This window comes from Pogona vitticeps, chromosome 2 (genome assembly GCF_051106095.1).
Source record: "Pogona vitticeps strain Pit_001003342236 chromosome 2, PviZW2.1, whole genome shotgun sequence".
Classification (NCBI taxonomy): Eukaryota; Metazoa; Chordata; class Lepidosauria; order Squamata; family Agamidae; genus Pogona; species Pogona vitticeps.
Window position 1 is genome coordinate 176,980,746 of NC_135784.1, and position 19,261 is coordinate 177,000,006.

General features: G+C 44.0%; 1 protein-coding gene across 1 annotated transcript in view; it reads left to right on the forward strand.

Annotated features, from left to right (window-relative positions):
* The first annotated feature begins 1,113 nt into the window (after nt 1-1,113).
* The window catches only part of PLP2 (proteolipid protein 2), a 28,158-nt gene continuing 10,010 nt past the window's right edge, over nt 1,114-19,261 (forward strand). The window contains exon 1 of the mRNA XM_020814306.3: nt 1,114-1,377. Coding sequence (XP_020669965.2) covers nt 1,288-1,377 — 90 coding nt within the window. The 5' untranslated portion in view covers nt 1,114-1,287. The remainder of the gene's footprint in view (nt 1,378-19,261) is intronic.

Genomic DNA, 19,261 nt, shown 5'->3' on the forward strand with positions numbered 1-19,261 from the left:
CAGCACCCTTGAATGTGTAGTCAATACAGTATATAAATGTTCAAATAAAAAAAGAAATGACACTTTTCTTAGCACAGAGGTGGAGACATGGAAAAAGGAAGCCTGGATCTGTCCTGCCTGTCATGCCAAGGCTTAGGGCATAGAACCTGTGGCAGTGTGATCAAAAAGTGGACAAATGGAATCCATGCAGGGTTGCCAACTTCCTGCTTCCCCCCCCCCTCCCGTAAAACGCCTCTGTTCTATGTCACAGCAATAGAACAAGCACCAATGAGTGGGAGCAAACTTCTACATCCCTGCATTGCTCACCCCAGACACAAGTACTACTTGCTACAGCTATGAAAGGTACAGATCCCATCCAAGGGTTAAAAGGGACTTACTAATATTAATGTTTTAAGAATTGTTTTAATATAGGATATTTTATATTGTCTTTTAAATGTTTTAAATATTTTTAAGTTTTAATATTTGTTGTACGCCGTTCAGAAGCCACTGGTAATGGTGCGGCTAAATAAATAAATAAATAAGTAAATAAATAAATAAATAAATAAATAAATAGCTGCTCCAATACACTTCTTTCATACTTATCAGAAGACTAAAGTGAAAATAAGTCTTGGGGTTAAAGGGCTATGCCCGGTTGTGATTGCGGCTCCATGTGGGCGTCTCTAACCAAGGCGGCTGAAGTTTGCTCTGCCGTGTTGAAGGCATTGCCCTCCCCTTGGGTAGATGGAAGACCCATCGCTCTTCACGCCCAGCCTAAACTTGGGTGTTTCTTTAAATGTATACAGGTGGAAACGGCGGTGAGGGCACCAACCCAGAGCCTTTGGCCACCCCGACAGGTTATTCGGCTCTTAACTCGGAAGGGAGTCCCACCACGGACAATGGGGCTGAGTTCTTAAGTTAAGCGCGCGGAGAGGCGTCGTCGCCTTGAAGAGCGGGTGGCAATGCCCTCTTGTCAGTTTCATTCCGCCAGAGCGCACTGCCTCTTTAAAACAGCTTCCCTTCCCCGCTCCTTCCTGCCTCGATGCCTTTTTTAGGTGTCTGGCGAGGGCCTGCCCTGCCCGTCTCCTCGGGGCTGCCCTTAAAGGGGCCGCGCCGCCAGCCTCCCAGCTCGGCTCCGCGCGCCAACCACGCTCTCCCTCGGCACCACGCCCTGGCGGCTCCCACTTGCCTCGCCGGGGCCAAAGCGCGCTCGCTTGACAGCAAGCAGGAGGAAGAAAGAGCTGTACTCGTGAGGGGCTTTTTAAAAAAGTCGTCTCTCCCCTCCCGTCCCGAAGGGGGTCTCCCGGTGCCATGGACTCGTCCGGCAGTTCCAAAGGCTGCATGGGGAAGTTTTCCTCCTTCGTCCGCACCCAGAAAGGACTGATTCTCGCCGCAGAAATAGTAAGAGGGCAATAGGCGCGGAAGGAGCCCGGGAGCGGGGTGGACGCCCCGTTACCCCCCAGAAGGAGAGGGGCAGATGGGTAACTGCCCTTGGGAGGGGAAACACTTTTATTTCTTGGCAAAATTTTAGAAAGCTGCTCCTATATATATATATATATATATATATATATATATATATATATATATATATATATATATATATATATATATATATATATATATATATATATATATATATATATATATATATATATATATATATATATATATATATATATATATATATATATATATATATATATATATATATATAGTCACACACACACACACACACACACACACACACACACACACACACACACACACACACACACACACACACACGCCGATATATATGCCCATATATATATATATATGGGGACAGCTTTTTGAAATTATATATATATACTGTATATACATATATATTCGATGTGATCGGGATGTTTAAAGCGTGCTTTAGCCTTGGCACCACCACCAGCCCGGGAGTTGTTTCCCTGCCTGAGCGGGGATTCGAACCGGCCGCCACTCCACCCCACTGGCTCGCTGTGCCCCTGCCTGATCTGAGACTGAAACCCAACAATAAGTTCCCTCGAAACGGAATTCCGGGGGGGGGGGAGTTCAGCCCTCCCTTAGAGTGTGGGAAACTGGGAAAGCCCCGAAAAGTGGGACACGTGGAAGTTCAAAAAATGCCAGCGAGGGTGGTTTGTGTGTACATGTGTGTGCGTGTTTTTTTTAAATAGCAACAGGCTTAACGCGGTTTGTCTCTGTGGAAATGATTTTGCACAGAAAGCCTCTCGAAACTGCAACACCCGGGGACGGAGAGAAGGCGGGCCCTCTGTTTTTCCAGTTAAAAAAAAAAAAAGGATGTCCTGACTTGAAGGCTTCTGACACAGTTCTGGGACTGGAAAGGAGAGGAGAGCGGAGTCCGGGGCCGGCGGGCCGGCCGTCCCTCTCCGAATCTTTCCAAAGCCCCCAACTCCACCCCGAAGCTGGCATGGGACCCAGGCGTCCTGGGCCCGCTCGGTGGCGCCTCGGGACGAGAGTCCTGGGGAAACGCCCGGCGCGCCGGGGAAGAAAGGCGCTCCGCTCCGAGTGGGGCCGGTTGGCCGGCCGGCCGCGCTTTGCAGGCTGCTATCCTGGACGGAGGAATGGGAAGGAGAAGCAGCAGCGGGAGGATCTTGAACTTCCGATGGCGAGGCGACAGAGTCGAAACGGCTGGTTCCCCACGCCTCGTTACCGGTGCGACAGCTACTCTGTTTCCTCGCCTCGCTTTCTTTAACCTTTTTTTAAAAAAATATATATATATACTTCTCCTTCCTGGCCTCTCTGAATTGTTTGGTGTATTTTACTTTCTCTTTCTGGTTCATTATTTTAGAGAGATCTTTATTTTCATTCTCCCCCCCTCCCCAAGTAAACCCAGCCGGAGTTCCACGTCTCATAGGCAGTAGAGCGATTAGAAATGGCTGTTGCTTGGGGGAAAGACCCGCCTCCGAACTACATCTGGGGTGCGGCCGATCTCAGGGCAGGCCAAGAATCGGGATTTCTCCCCTGGGTTTCTTAGAACAGTTTCAGGAAAGCAGGATCAAGACCGAAGAGGTAAGGAAAGGGTGCTGTGTATGCCATGCCCTTTGGCCCTCTCTTTTTCATGAAGCAAGCTTTTCTACCGGTTCTGAAGATCTGCCTGCCTGCCCGCCTGATCCACTTTTTTTTTTTTTTTTGCTAAGGGGAGGGTGTTTTTGGGTGCGGCTGAGCGTGTGCCATTCCTTGACTACCGGATGGGTTCACACATCCCTGGCAGTGACTCACAGGGCTGCTGCTGGGCTGGCTCAGCCCACATGGGCAGCCAATATGACTCTGGGCGTGTGTATGCGGTGGTGCCAGACTGGTTGATTGGAACTGAGTGTCTGTGGGTTTGGTTTGACGGCAGAATTACCAAACAATCCACTGCTGAAGGAGGTCGATAGGCACACGGCATATTTATTTGTTTATTTATTTATTTTAAATACCCCGCCTTTCTCCTTAAAACAGACAGGTTGCAAACTCACATAGGCCAACGTGAGCTATGATATAGTCAGTTCACTTGGACAGTTCTGGTTCAGCTCAGGTTGCCAACCAGGGTTTTCTTGTTTGTGTGTGTCGGTCACAGTGGGTGAGATCAGCCACAGCCTTACCCAGTGAAGCTTCCTCCGTCCCACTGTACTGTATTTCTAGAGGTGAAGAAAGGCTTTACTTGTTGCACGCCTGCTTTTCATGCTGGCATGGATGCCCAGAAATCTTTGACGCAGAGCTTATATTTATTTATTTATTTTATTTATTTATTTATTCAATTTCTACCCCGCCCCTCTAGACAACGTCTACTATAACATTGTTTTGAACAGAAATGACTAGAATGACATGCTAAAGCTGCTGTCCAGGTCTAAGCAGAGGCAGGAGGATGCTCCTCGGGTCATGCTTTTTAAAAAGAAGTTGTCAGGTTCTGCCTTGCAGGGAGGGAAGGAGAAACCTCTTACTTTCATCCCTCTGGCTGCAATCCCGAGAGAGGCCCGAAAGTCATCAACTAGAGGTAGGGTCTTCTCGGTGGTGACACCAACATTATGAAATCAACTTTCAGAGGAGCTACACCTGGCCCTCTCCCTGTACTCTTTTAGGAGGCAGTTAAAAACACTACTTTGCAAGGAGGCCTTTCACCTCCACCCGAATGGAATACCTTGCCTCCAGTCTTGCTTCATTCTGAAGACTGGTTGTATAATTGATTATTTGGTTTTAGATGTTTTTGTTATTTATTTTGTATTGTATTTTGTATTGTTTATTGTGCTGCTTGTTTTAATTTCTTTTAAACCGCCCAGAATAGTGTTTAGGCACTAATGGAGCAGTATATAAATCAAATCAAAGTAATAAATAATAAAATAAATCATGCACACATTCATCTCAGAATAATAAATCACACTGAGCAACAATGAGATGTGTCTCCAACTAACGCTACATGAGATAGTCCTGCTAGCATAAGGTGGACAATGCCAGTGTTCAATCCTAGAATGTGTAGCAATCTTGAGAGTGTTCCTGGAGGTCCCACTCATATCTAAAGAAGTGGACTTATCCATGAAAGCTCATATTAAGATATAGCAGTTAGTGTTTAAGATGCCACAACACTTTTGTCTTCTTTATTTTTTAGGTTTATTTGGTTTTCGCCTGATATATTGGCACAAACTAACACGGCTAGCTCTTCTAAAACTACTTCCTGGATTTTGTTAATTCTCATTAGTTCCACAAAACATATAAGGTGACCCGTGACTCCCCCAGAAAACACCTTGGAGGTCAAAACCCTCAGGTTGGGAAATGCTGAGATAAACTCATGGGAGAACAAACCAACCTCACCAGAGACGGGGCAGGCTGTCTTGTCTCCAGGAGCAGATATTGAGCATCATCAAAGGGCTGGAAGCTGGGTTGTTTATTTGGTTGTTACTGTTATTGCATGTTTACTATCAGTATGGAGGAGAGGTGTTTATGGGCTCTTCTATCTTATTTGTCAGAACAATTTGGCTGCCCTTAAGTAGTATAGACTTTGATGGCTGAGGCAGTGGTAGTGGTGGTGATGGTGGGAAGCATTTGTTGCATTGCCTCAGGAAGCAAAATGTCTTGTACCAGCCCTACAAACTATAATCCAAAGGCAAGGCTTTATAACTGTGTAATAATTTAATGGAACCTCCCTGTGCAGGGAAGGTGTGTCTCTGAATAATGTCAATTTATGGGAAGCCGTAGCAGGGATATAGGGTGTGGTTACCTTTTCCGAAGCTGCTGGAAGGGAAGGGGCAAATTTCAAGGCTGGGCACATGCCTGATCTCTCTCCTTTTGTGGGAAGTTTGTGAGGCCACGTGACCAAAACCACATCACCCAGACATGAGATGGAAGTTCTAGCAGATGGGGAGACCCTTGCATAAGAATGGGGACAGAGGACTGGAAGAGCCCCATAGTAACTCAATGCCATGAAACGTGAAGGGAAATAAAAGTGATAACCAAGGGGTTGGGAAGAATAGAGCAGAGTGTCTAGAAAAGGAGAAGTGCATAAAGGACAGATACAGAGCTCAGAAGGACTTAAACCTATGGTGTTGCACCCAGGACAAGGATGGGTGAAACCTTTATTATACCATTAAAGTACAGTATCACAAGCAGAAACTAGCTTTTGACTTTTTCGTTGGTGCCCAGCCTGATGAAGACTTCAATAGGAGTCGAAAGCTAGTTTCTGCTTGTGATATAGTTTAATAATTAACAATAATTACATACAGTACTGACTAGTTGATTCCAACTTAGGGTGACCTTTCTCAGGATGTTCTAGGCAGAGTGTGCCCGGAAGTGGTTTCCCATTCCCTTCTTCCAGGAACACCCATGATACAGCTTGCTCAAGCCTCTACACAGACTGGCTCTTCTCCTGGAGTGCACAGTGGGGAAGGGAACTCCCTCTGACTCCGTGGCCAGATATTGCTCTAGTGAAGGCATCACCCACTCTTGTCTTTGAACAGTGATAAAGATGCAAATTGTCTGTCTGAATAGCTCACTTCTTGGTTCGTGTTGAGAGGCTGTTTAAAAGATTTCCTAGGGTGAAAGCATACTGTAGAAATTGATGTAGAAATTGAATAGGACCCCTGTATCTACAGGGAATCAGTTCCAAGCACCTCCCTCGCCTGTGGATGCTGAAAAACCCAGATTACAACAAATGCTACTGTATTTTAATGGTGCTTGCTATACATAACATGGCCTCTGGCTCCCTCTAATGGCCAGTTTTGGTGACTTCATCTTTATAAATGTTTCTATGATTTTTCTTTTGGTATTTTTAATATTTTCAGACCATGGATAAGTACATCAGTGGATACTGATCCCGCGGATATGGGGGTCCAGATGTATTTTAATGTATCTGGGGTTGGGTAATGTGTCCACCCTATGTTACTGTGGGTAAAATGGCACAGGGGAATGAAACTCTGTGTTATCTGCTGTTTCTAATTTAACATTGCAGGGTTGAGTTGTCAACAGCCTTGCTTGAGTTGGACTGTACCTCCCAGCATTCCTGACCAGAGGTAGTACTGGGGCTGGTGGGAGCTGGTAAGGGAAGGCTAACTTTCTCACCAGAGGACTACCCTTGTCCAACATAATTCATGCTCTTGCCTCTTCTGGAGTTTGGAAGTTTTGGAGGCTGGTGCTGAGAGAGAATACTTTACAGCAACTCTACAATGTACTTCCTTGTTAATATTGCAACTTTGAGACACATCGAGTATTTCAGGATTTTTAAAATTTTTAAAGGAATTCACTTAATTGCAAAAAAAACCCCAATAATAAATATATGTGTTGCCCATCAGATCTCTTCCCAGGCCAAAGCAAGTATTCTTTCTCCTGCAAAGATCTCATAGCTTCTCCACGCTCCTCTTTTCGGACAGCATAGAATGGACCTCTTGGGCACAGCTAGCTAGAACCCTGCATGGCAGACTCCACCCTACATTGTGTTGTAGATCTCATGTGATATTCCTATATGTTTATGACAGTGTGTTTGTTTCAGCCTTCTCCTTGCAAAAGGCAATTGGAGATGGAGTTAAAACAAACAACAAAAAAACTGTTGGCCTTGTGGTAAAGGAGTGGGGCAGGATATTTACAAGGGGACAGCTGTTGCTTTGCCCTCTGCACCTGAAGAGTTAGGTGAGCTGTCCCTCCCTGCCCCTCCTTCTGTCTTCTTCCACCTCTCTCCATAAATGTCTACCACCTTCTTTAATAATTAACAGACGTCTCTTTGAACGTAGAAAATTGGCAAGGTAAACCGAGGAACCTGATTGCCAGTCCAATGATTCTGTCTCTGCAGATTTCACGGCTTCATAACTTAAGTGAGGGTGAGGGTGGATGTACCTTTTAAGGCTCTTTTCTAAGTTCAGAGCAATTATGAGGTTTCTGTTCTGCCTTCTACTGCAAGGGGCTTGTGTTGGCCTGAGCAGGTCTCCCTGCCCCATACAACGTTGTCTTTGCAGTAACCTGTGAGCCAGATCAGGCTGAGAGATAGTGTCTGGTACAGCTTTTTGGCTTAGTGCAGACCTTAAACTTTTTTCCTCCCAAGTTGTAGTCCACAACATGGGTTCTCTCTTACAGAAACCAGGGAGAAGATTGTTACTTCCAGCGCCATGAGACCTGTGACCTAATCTTAAAGCAAAGCATGTTTCTTTAAGGCTGCAGGGTGGAGTATGCTATCAGCACGGGGATTGCTTTACAAAACAAAATAATAGTGAGGGTTGCAGGTTCCAACTAGACCTAGGAAGAAAGAAGGCAACTTCCTCCCTTGTTTGTACTGTGGCACACTCTGTTAGGCCAAGGAGGCCGGTGCCATGCTGCCTCATCTACTGTGTCTCTCTACATTTTCGCCCACAAACGAAGGGCACAAACACTGTAGCACTTTTCTCTTGCTGCAGTGGAAACAGGAAACTGTCCAGTTTAATTATTTGCAGGATGAACAAAGCAGTGGTGCTCTCTGTAACTAAGTACCACTGTAAGATATTTCTCACACTCGCATGTCAAAGGATTTTTTAAAAAAAGACTCTAGAAAGATTAACCTGGAACAATTAATCACAGCTGCTCAATCAATACCTGCAGTTGCTGTCCAGGGCCAGGCCTGTCATGAGGCCGAGTGAGGGGGCTGCTGCCTTTCAAGCAACAGGTTTTACATTATCATGAAAAGGGTTAGGTATTTACTTTGTTGCCTTTGTCATTTTACTACCAGCCAGGTTTTGGGATGGGTGGCGTGCCATTTGGTTTTGAATATTACATACCCTGATGTTATTTGGGGAGTAGACAGGGAGGAGTGGATAGGCAGGCAGACACAATTTGCCTCAGGCAGCAAAATATCTCAAGCAGCACTGTTTTTACCTCAGATTAAAATTCTACCTCACCCACAGGAATGTGTGGTGAAAGGGTGGCAAAATCAGCTGAACCAAGCTACTGTGCTATAGTATAGTCACTATAGTGACTATAGGTTCATATATTTAACACACACACCCAATTTCACCGATGGTGTCATCTGAACACATCCCTTGTTTCATTGTATGGGCTGTGAGTATACAAATATGGGTTCTGAGATACTGCTTGAGTCTTTTCCTTGAGGGTTGCATTGTGGGAGAAATAGCTCCTAATACAGTACAAGTGTCTTTCTCTGTGCTCAGTTGCTTCTGAGGGAAGACTCCCCTCTGCACGTCCTGTATGACTTAAGAGGCAAGGCCTAACGTCTCAACGTAGGTTTGAATATAGCTTTCATTTCTCTCATGCATTAATTGTGTACACACCCTCCCAACTCTACGTTGAGTCATACATGAGGGCAGAAAAACCACAGGAAGGGACAGCATTGAAAAACCCAGCCTGAAAAAAAAAAAGAAAAATAACAATTGCAGCAACCTCTCTACTAACAAGATTGTTTCTGATTGCAACAGAGTGCTACAGATACTGCCTCTAGAAACAGCAGTAGCAACACGATGAGCTGGCTTTCAAAAATGTTCCTCTTGCGTTGATGTTAAATGGGAATCATGGGGAAGGCAATTGAAGGAAGAAGGAAAGGACATGTTTGGGAGATGGGGACATACAAAAAGTATTGTGCCTGCCACCGTGGGATGATGATTCAGGAAGTTTTTTGTGGGCAAATTAAATTAGTTCTGTGCCCACTGCAAAGGATCTGGGATTGTGCCAAAACGTCTTGGAGTAGGAAAAAAAAGAAGAAAAAGGAAGGGCTGCTCTTTCTTTGAGAGGCCACAAACCAATCTTCATTCAGTTTGCACTTTTGGGAACTCACTGTTCACTTCGAAAAGAGGCATCAAAAAAATAAAGTCATTGTAGCCTTTCAATTAGCAAAGCCAGAGATCAGTTTTAAAGAAAATATTGGCATGGAATTGCAGACGCCAGACTGGGTCACATAAGGCAATAGTTGAAGAGCATGCATTTTTATCCCTATTGAAACAAAGTCCTAAAATGTAGATTAAAGTTCTGAGATGTATTGGAATGCAGCTTCTGTCACCTTTTGTCAGTATGGCTTTTAAATTCTATTGAGATTTGCAAATTTCTTAATCCCCAAAGAGGAAAAAAAAGCTGCAGTTCAAACAAAAAAAATTACCACCAAACACAAACTAGTCCAGGCCACAGATTAATCCCCTTGGACACAGTATGGACAGTATATTGATTTGTTTAACTTTTCATACCTTGATTTCTAACCCAAATAAACATCATAGTGTAATTCTACTTGCCACACCACTCCCCACAATATGAATGGTGTGGAGTAGCTGAAATTAAACTCTGGCTTTAACAGTAAATCTATGGCATAGTCCAACCCACAGTAATACAATATAATTCTTCCTAGTCCACTTGATTCATATTTTAGGCAAGGAAATGGAAATCTCACTGGCCAGAATCCTGTTGGCTAGTTAGGCAGGTGGTAGTGCAGTGGCGAATTGCTGCTGGTTAGTGAGTTCATGGTTGTATTCCTCATTGTGCACTAACTCACACCATTGGTCTGTGATGAGGTATACAAGTGGTGACGTGTTAACTAGTGGCAGTTGGCCAATATGATTTACACCACTGCACTTATACTGGTTTAACCAACTGATAACATTCTGGTCATTGGGTTTAATGGAGTTAGTCCTAGAAAACTTCACGCTTCTTCCTTTAGGAATTTACAAGGAAGCTTACAGCTTATGTTTACTTACGTAGAAGGTAAAAAGATGCATTAATATGCCAATGTTTTGAGTGGGGGATGATCTGTGGCCTAAATCTCTTTCCTTTATCACAGTCTTCCATCAAAAATAACCGTATATATAGTCTTTTCTCTTAATTCATTTAGTAAAGACGTGTACACGAACAAACACGCACAGTATATTTCTACATTTTAAAAACCAGATAAAGCAAACTTTTATATATAGTAGGACACCCATATCCATGGGATCAGTATCTGCAGTTTCATTTATCCACGGTCTGAAAATATTAAAAAATATTAAAAGAAAAAAAAATGCAGAAAAAAACTATTTTCACATATATTACCAGAACTGGCTGATAGAGGGAGCCAGATACCATGCTATGAATACTGTATTAGTGAAGAATACATAAGAAGGTCTCTGGTGCCCTCTCATGGCCAGTTCTGGTAATTCATGAAAAAAAATTCTGTTCTTTTCCCTTTTACCATGCTATAGATCAGGGGTGTCCAACCTTTCACCTTCCCTGGGCCACATTAGAAGATGAAAATTTGGTTTGGGCCGCATGGGGGGGCAGCCCTAGCTGTCCTCCGCAGCCCCGCTCCAAGCGCGCTTGCCGGCAGCTGCGATCTCAGACAGCCGAGGCTGCCAGCTTCGACTCCGGTGGCTTTGTGGGGCCGGGAGGTGGTCCACCTATTGACGGGGATGGCGCAATGCAGTCACGCAGCCCCCCTCTCCCCTCCCCTTCCGCTCCTTCCTTCCCTCTCTCCCCCCCCTACCATTGTGACATGCTCCGGCCACATTCCGGCCGCAAGTGCCAGCAGTGTAACTTGAAACTTTGGAATTTCTTTAAAAATAAAAAATTGCACTGGGCCGCATTACGAGCCGACCTGGGCCGCATGTGGCCCACGGGCCACAGGTTGGACAAGCCTTCTATAGATCAATGGTTCTCAAACTGGGATCTCCAGATGTTCTTGGACTGAAATTCCCAGAAGCTTTCACCACTTGCTGTGCTGACCAGGATTTCTGGGATTTGCAGTCCAAGAATATCTGGCGATCCAGGTTTGAGAACCACGGCAATAGATATATAGTGTTCACTATTATCCACAGTTTTCAATATCAACAGAGAGCTTGGAACCAATCCCCAGCTGATATGGGGGTCCTAATGTGTACAAAAGCCACTGAATAAATAACAAAGCAAACAGTCGGCAGCAACATTAAACCTCAGACTATCTATTGAAACCACAAAGGCTCTTCAGACTCATCTTTCCAAGAGACAGGGTTCTGCATATTGCCATTGGTGTGCTGCTCAGATTTTTCCCTGGGAAACACATCCAGGAGTAGATGTGTTCCACCTAAAGCTAGGCCTATGCAGGGGTGGGATGGAACCATAGAAGACTACAGTTTTTACTTTCTAGGCCAAAATCCTGTTGCTTAGTATAATAAATTGCACTAGAGTAGGCCCACTGAATCATTGGGGATCTGGTGAGTCAATTTCTCTTTCACTTCCATTGATTCAAATGGTCCAACTCTTAGTGTGACCTTCTTAATTGTAGTAACTTACAGTTAGAATAGGCCCAATTAAATCAACAGAACTTACAGAGGAACTGATTCAATAGGCTTATTCTAATGCAATTTACTATTTTAAGCCAGAGGATTTTAGCTACAATGTTCACTCTTTTTCATTTGGGTAAAATGTACAAGTAAAAATTTCAAGCTGTCTAAAAATGGCAGGATAGAGAGACAGAACTGGCTGTACTAAAAGGTTTAACAAAATTAAAAAGGTGTAGTTTCCACTGCTAGTTTCTAAGGGGAGATAACATGGAAAATGCTCATCAGCTGTAATTATTTATTGGCTAGACTCAGGCACTGTTTAACTCCTGTCTCATCCAAGCACTGAGCTTCTAGTCTACTGGGTTGCTTAAGAAGGGTCATTGTGTCTCTTTAGGTTCAAAAGTACTTGTACTGTACTGTAATTGCTTGATACAAATTCTTTATTTAAAAGGACACTCTTTTCCTTAACAAACTAAAAGTCAAATGGTTGTTTGAACTCACTCTTCCTTCCTTTCAGACTTAGTAGCAAATAGCTGTGGATAATTCAAGCGAGCCAAGCCACATAATCAGTTTATCAGTCTACCTCTACAGATTGATAAGTTGGCAGAGGCAGTGTCCAAAATAGACAAATCAAGGAGACAGGGACATTCTGTGAGGTCCAGATATCATTTCTCTCATTGTTCTGATTCAGATCCTGCCTCTTCCAGTAAACAATATCAGTGTGCTTGGGAATAATTGTGGCTTGGCTGGCTGTCTTGAGTTAGCTATAGCTGTTTGCCCTGATGCTCCTGTGCATTGCTTGAAGTGCAGCAGGATCATAGTTGCATAGATGCCAAAGCAATTTGCTGCCTGAGGCAAAAGACAAGGTAGTGCTTCTTCCCCTAGTGCACATACAGAAAATGACGACAAATGGATATTACTTCAGGACTAGTGATGGGATCTCATCCACCACCATACCATGAGGATCACATACCAGTTTTGGGAATTTTACCTAGTTTCAAATATCCCATTTCCCCTTAAGTGGGCTCAAGACGTGTGTGTGTGTAAGACCCTCTTCCTCCTCACTGTATTTACAGAAAAATCCTTTGAGGTAGGTCTGCCAACAGTATGACTGGTCCAAGGTCATCCCGTGAGTTTAAGGTCTAGGAGGGGATGTGAACCAAGCAAGTGCTCTCCAGTTTAAACAGGATTAAAAAATAAAATCAAAATCAAAGGCCTATTGCCTCCCAGGAACTGTCACACTGAGATAACAGCCAGCCTTGGTTTTCTCATTGGCCAGCCCCCCCCCCCCCGCGGTCCTTTCGATCTAGAGATGAGTCAGGGGCAACTACCCCATCTGCTCGCTCTGTAGTATTCAAATGGACCAAGAGGTGGGAGAATACATAACTTCCCCAGGTCCAACATCAAAGTGAGGGTCGGATGCAGTGCCAGATATCAGGTGAATGATCTCACAATTGCAAGATCATATATAATGATTTCGTGACACCTGCAGGGGCAGGGTATCCAGACCAGGTGTTCAGTTTGTTAGCGTTTTTTATCATAGCACTTAAAATACTTCTTTAAAATAAAAAACAGACAACAACCAATGATAACTGGTTGCTGATTTTTAGTGTATCAGCTAGCTCCAGGCCTTAATAAAAGGCTGTCAGGTTTTAACTAGCCCATGGTTCTGCATATTGGAGGGCATCTTGATGCAAAACAAGTGCTAATGGAACACTTTAAAGTTCTGTGGGACTGTTTGTTTACTTAGATACCTATTGATCAACCTTGCAAACACAATTTCACAAAAATGAGTCTCTTCTTAGTCATAGGTGTATAACAGACAACATGACCAATTATAACAAACACCAAATGCTACAATGTGTGCTCCCATGTCTGGGGTGGCAGTAGCAATACAGAAGTTGCTTCCAGAATTGCAAAGCTCAAGTGTCCTTTTGAATTTCAAATGCAGGCAGAAATCCAAGATTCCTTCTTCCGCTGGGCTTGGGTATTCATAACATAGAAGAATCAGCTCCACATGCAGAGGCTTCAAAACCCTAGATGAAGTTGGCAAGGGCCCTAGCAGTCTAAGTGGCCACAGCAGCTCCAGTTTCTTCAGCTCTTCAGTTTTTTCTGGATTCACATTTTTATTTACAGCTCTGCTCTTCTGTAGTCCTGCCCCTTTGGGCTGAACCAGTGTTTCATAGGGGTTACACTAATACTCATCTCTGTGCCGTGAAAAATTTCACAGGCTAAATTCTGCTGTGAAATGGACTGGCTGGCGCTTCTGCATGTCCGGGTCATTTGGCAATCCTTGTCCTCCAGACACAGCAAAAATACCAGATCAGGGATAGGAATCTTGGACCCGCCACATCGTTTTGTAACAGCTTATTGAGACATTTTTGGGGGAACTCTATTTCTTTCCAACAGTTGGGGGACAAACGGCATTCCTCCTTTTTTTCTTTTTTCTTTTTCTTTTGGCACTAGTTATTTACAGTGTGGCTTTTAAGTAAAGATAGAGATGGTAGTGGACTTTCGAAAACACCCCCCTTGTATACTCCCACTTTCCGTCTTAGGCAGCACGGTCTCTGTAGTAGAGTCGTTCAGGTTCCTGGGCACTGTACTCTCTCGGGACCTGAAATGGTCAATTAACATCGATGGCATCATTAAAAAAGCTCACCAGCGTCTGTATTTACTACGACAACTTCGGAAATTCAATCTGCCTCAGGAGCTGCTTGTCCAATTTTACAGAGGCATTATTGAATCTGTCCTCTGCTCTTCCATAACTGTTTGGTTCGGTTCCGCAACCAAACTGGACAAGAACAGGCTTCAGAGGACTGTCAGAACTGCTGGAAAAATAATCAGAGCTGATTTGCCATCATTGGAAGAGTTGTACACTGCACGGGTTAAAAAGAGAGCGGAAAAGATCGCGGCAGATCCACGGCATCCTGGTCACAACTTGTTTAATCTTCTCCCCTCTGGTCGGCGATACAAGACGCTGTATACTAAAACATCGAGGCACAAAAATAGCTTTTTTCCCTGTGCCATCAAACTGCTGAATTTGTAACCATCTGACGCAACTGGGAGTTGAGGCAATTGGCTTTTGTAGAATTTGTTCTTAATTGTCTTGTGAATTTTTCTGTTTATGGTGTGTGTGTGTGTGTGTATTGTTTTTAAGTGTGGCCGGTAGCCATATTAAATTCCGGGTATGGTTTACATACCTGGCCAGTAAATAAATAATAATAATAATAATAATTTAGCATTCAAACCAAAGACAGGAAAAGTTACTTTGTTGGACTGGAACTTCCCGAAGCCCTGGGGCAACCAACTCACTGCATGCCCTTTGGCCAACAAATCAAGGAAATAGCTTTTCCTGCCTCTGGTTCAAAGCAACGGACATACATGAACTCAGAAACTCTTTTTTTAACAGCAGTCCTGTAAGGTAAGACTATACATGTTGTTACCCTTCTGTTGCAAACAAAGGATAAGAGTAGCTTACCTAAAGCTAGCTAGTGAATTCATGACTTAACTCATGTTTCCTGACTCAAATCAGGCTCCTCTGATTCATATCCCTGGGTTTGGCTCAGATATCAGCATTGCGTCTGAGGGGATATGCAAGTTACACTTCATAGTCATAACGGGCATGCTTGTTGTAATGAACCTGCTTTGCTGAGTGAGACCTGCTCTTAGCCAGTGTCAGCACCTTCCTGTTCTTTATGCAGAAGGAGCGAATCGCCTCAGGTGGCAGATGATGGTGAGCAGCAGCGAGGAGGCAGAGTTTGAAACGTTTTCCTTTTGGGGACTCCAGTCCCCGGCAATCCTCCCTTGGCTGTGCTGGCTGGGGTGGGTGGGTAGGGAATTCCTGGATGGATATCCCAAAAAGGAACATTTCTAAGGTCTTCGGAAGAGTCAGCGCTGTGGGTGCTGCTGTTCTGCGTCCACTAGTAGGAGAACCGTTACAGGCCATTGTCACATCAACAATGCTGACGTATGACTCGGCTAGTGCTCTAGCTTGTTTCTATAAGTAGAAAGGGTGCCTTTTGCTCTCTTTAAACCCTCAGCCAGCCAAAATATCTTAGCTTCACATGGGCTGTGCTGTAACTCGGGCGGAGCAACTCGGGCTTTTCCTCAGGGCAGCAAGACTGAGAGGAGCTCCAAAATCTGGAAGTGAGGCAAGGGTTTGGAAAATAAAAAAAACAATGCCTCTCAAACTGTTTTTGGAAAAGCATAAACTTTATCTGGGGGTGGGATCGTACTGTATTCTCTTCTTTTTTCATGGAGGGGGCGTTCCCAGCCTTTCCTCATGGCAGTAGTGGGGAGTGGGAACTGTGCCACTTGCTCAGGTGCCAAAATGAATGGTTCCAGCTCTGGTGGCTTTATCCCAGCAATTTTCCTCCGCTGCTCATTTTGATTTTGCCGTCTCATTTAAGTTGTTTGCTTTTAACTCTCTAGGACCTATTTTGCCGTATCTTCCTCTTCCCCCCCCCCCACACTTTTCCAATGCTTTTCTCCTGTTTCTCCTTCCTCTGGAGTCTTTCTGCCTCTGAACGGTTGGTCTGTTGCTTTAACTCTTCCTTCTGAATCCTGGCATACTTGACTGCCAGGCACCTTGTTTGTTTAGTGGTTGCCCCAGTGATGGCCCCGCCCCGAAGGGCCTAGCCTAGATCCAGCAACAGTAAGGAACAGATGGGGCTTTTGTCTCCAGGGCCACTCCTCGTATATTTAGCTGCCAGATGTGGTTACCAGTTGCTGCAGCTGTAATGTTGCTGCAGCTGCCCTGTCTCTCCATTGGCTAGGGTGTGTCGTGGGAGAAGCTTTTCCTCTAGGCCGATGGTTCCCAACCTTGTTGTGATTGGGTTCTTTTGAAAGTTCTGACAGTTCCTCCAACTTGGCGGGAAAAAGAGGCTGAGACTGTTTTACAATATTTTCTTCTTCAACTTTATTAACTCATGGTGTTTCTAACAATAGACCAACAGGGTTGAAACAAGATAAATCAGGCAGCTGGCCAGAGCTAGTCCATAAAGATTTCACTTCTTCTGGTGCTCCACTCACTGCGGTGCAGGGCCGAATTGTTCACGGTCAGTGATTTTTCTCAGGGGTGCACTCCACATCGCACATACTGTTCCACAGCATGGGTGACCTGCCAATCTCCTCCCTTCGGCGGAGTGTTTTAGATTGGTCCAGGATGTGTCACTTTCTTCCCTTGACCTTGCCCGTGTGGAAATACTATTACTGTCCATTCTAAGGTTTCATACACTGTTTCTCCCTCTTTCACGATTTCTGGATCAGGTAACAGACCTCCTCCCACTTTTAGGTTCGGGAAGTTCTTCAGCAAATCCCGTACTCACTTATACTTTAGTTCCCCTTGATCTAATTTTTACTGGTTCTCTTTCCTCTCTTTCTTCTCTCCTCAATATGGTTCCAAAACCCCTTTCTTCTTCCTCTTTTATATCCTCCTCTCATGTTGACAACCTTAACGCCTCCCCTTTCTTTCCTTTCCTCTCTTCTACCAGATAGATCTCTTATGTTCTTTTTCTCCTCTGTTATCAATTTAGGCATACACTCTATCCCCTCCTGATCAACACTTTTTTCCTCTTTGGGTGTGCTTGATGTTGAGGACGGTACACTAGCCTCCTGATCTCCTTCACACGTGGGCAACTCAGGTGCTGGTGTCCTTGGACCAACACAATAGACAACTACAGGGAAATTCTCCCTCATTCTCTCTTATATTGGCCAATTCTGAGATTGCCGCTTGAAAACATAAAAGCAATAGTCTTGTGGCTCTTAAGGACTGACAAGTTTTGTTTGGCATAAGCTTTTCTGAACTATGTAGCCCACTTTTTCAAATGCACTTTTTTTGCTTATCTGAAGAAATGGGGTACAAGCCACAAAGTAATGTGCTGAGTAAAACTTGTTAGACTTTAAGGTGTCATAAGACTGTCATTTCTGCATCTTCACAATAATCTTAGAACTGCAGAGCTAGAAAGGGATCCTAAGCACCATCAAGTCCAATTCCCTGAAGAAGCAGGAAATCTACAGCAAAAGCATCCCATGACAGATGGTCATCCAGGCTTTGTTTAAAATCCTTCAATGAAGGAGACCTCAAAACCATCTGAAGTACCCGATTCCATTGTTGAACAGCTCTTAATGTTGGGAAGGTTCTTAATGTTCAATCAAAAAAAATGCTTGTTGCCATTTATGTCCATTGCTTTGGGGACAATGCTCTGAAGCTGCAGAAAACAACCATGCTCTGTTTTTCATGTAACAGCCATTCACATAGATAGCTAAGGTATATCCCTTCTCATCCTTCTCTTTTCAAACCTAAACATAGTTTAAAACATGCTTTTCATGATCAGTCCAACCATGAAATAAAGTGAGGCAGCTGCTTCAGGCAGCAGATTAGAGATATTGGTCTGTTTGTTTTTAAAGGCAGTACATTATTAGTTATTTAATTTAGCATTACTGCATTTTTTATTTGCACAGATGAGGAAAAGGGCTTTGGGATTTTCTGACTGATGTGCCAAAATAACTTGGTCTGCTGTTTAGCACTTAGGACATGAATAGGGCCTGACATTTGCAGCTCTTTCTCAGTTGACAACATATGTTGGCATGGCCTCGATGTTTAATTTTGTCTAGAAGCTCTGATTGTAAATGGAATTTTGGAACATTAGATGGCTGATCCAGGCTTCCTCTACAGTAGGATTTATGATGTGACTACACTGGAAAATACCACACCGTTTGTGCCAGTTCTTTAAAAATTGGTCAAGGACTACCAGATGTAGTTTGTCCTGCTGGAATTTGCTATAATGGCTGGATAAAAGAAGAGGAGAAAGAGGATAGCGAAGATGAGCGGAGTGAAGACAGGGAAGGTAGGCAGGAAGGAAGAGTGGTTAGCGTTGGGACAGAGACATCAGGAAACAATTCCTGGATCGGTGGTACCAGGACGACCCAGTACATCCCAGCACAACCAACAACAAATATTCCCCCATGTAGAAAAAAAAGATACACAAACCCGTAACAAAAATGACCAGAAGGACCCAGAGCAATCCCAGAAGGACTAAAGACAACATATTATCTGGACAGGCTCCTAGACAGCACTTGGAGAAGGGGTGGGCAATCTCTAAACTAGTAATCCCTGCACCAGGCCCTGCCCTGCTACCTCTATCCAAAAATATTCTTCCTACAAAAGTAGCGGAGGGTTTAGCTGAAAAAGTACACTTCACTGAAACATCCCATGACCAGAAGACCTTTTAAAATTTATTTTGGGATGTGTGGGGATGGAGGCTTTGGGAGTCCCTCAAAACATAAGCAAAAAATCCTCTTTAAAGAACTCAAAAGGAATTCTGAGCCAATTTTTTTTTCAAAATTCCTCACACATTTTTAAAAAAAAAAAAAAAACATATTTGAGAGTGCCAGGGAAGTGAGGTGCCGGGAGCTGTTCCCCACCACGACCTTGAAGTATTTCACATTACGTATTGGCTTCTGTGTTAATTTTCCAGGCAAATCACCCTTTAAATCTTAACATGCATTATAGTAAAAAAAAAAAATCATTTGAGGAATTGTACATACGGGTCGTGGTGCCACTCCAGCAGTTACATGTGGAGAAGGGACTGTCA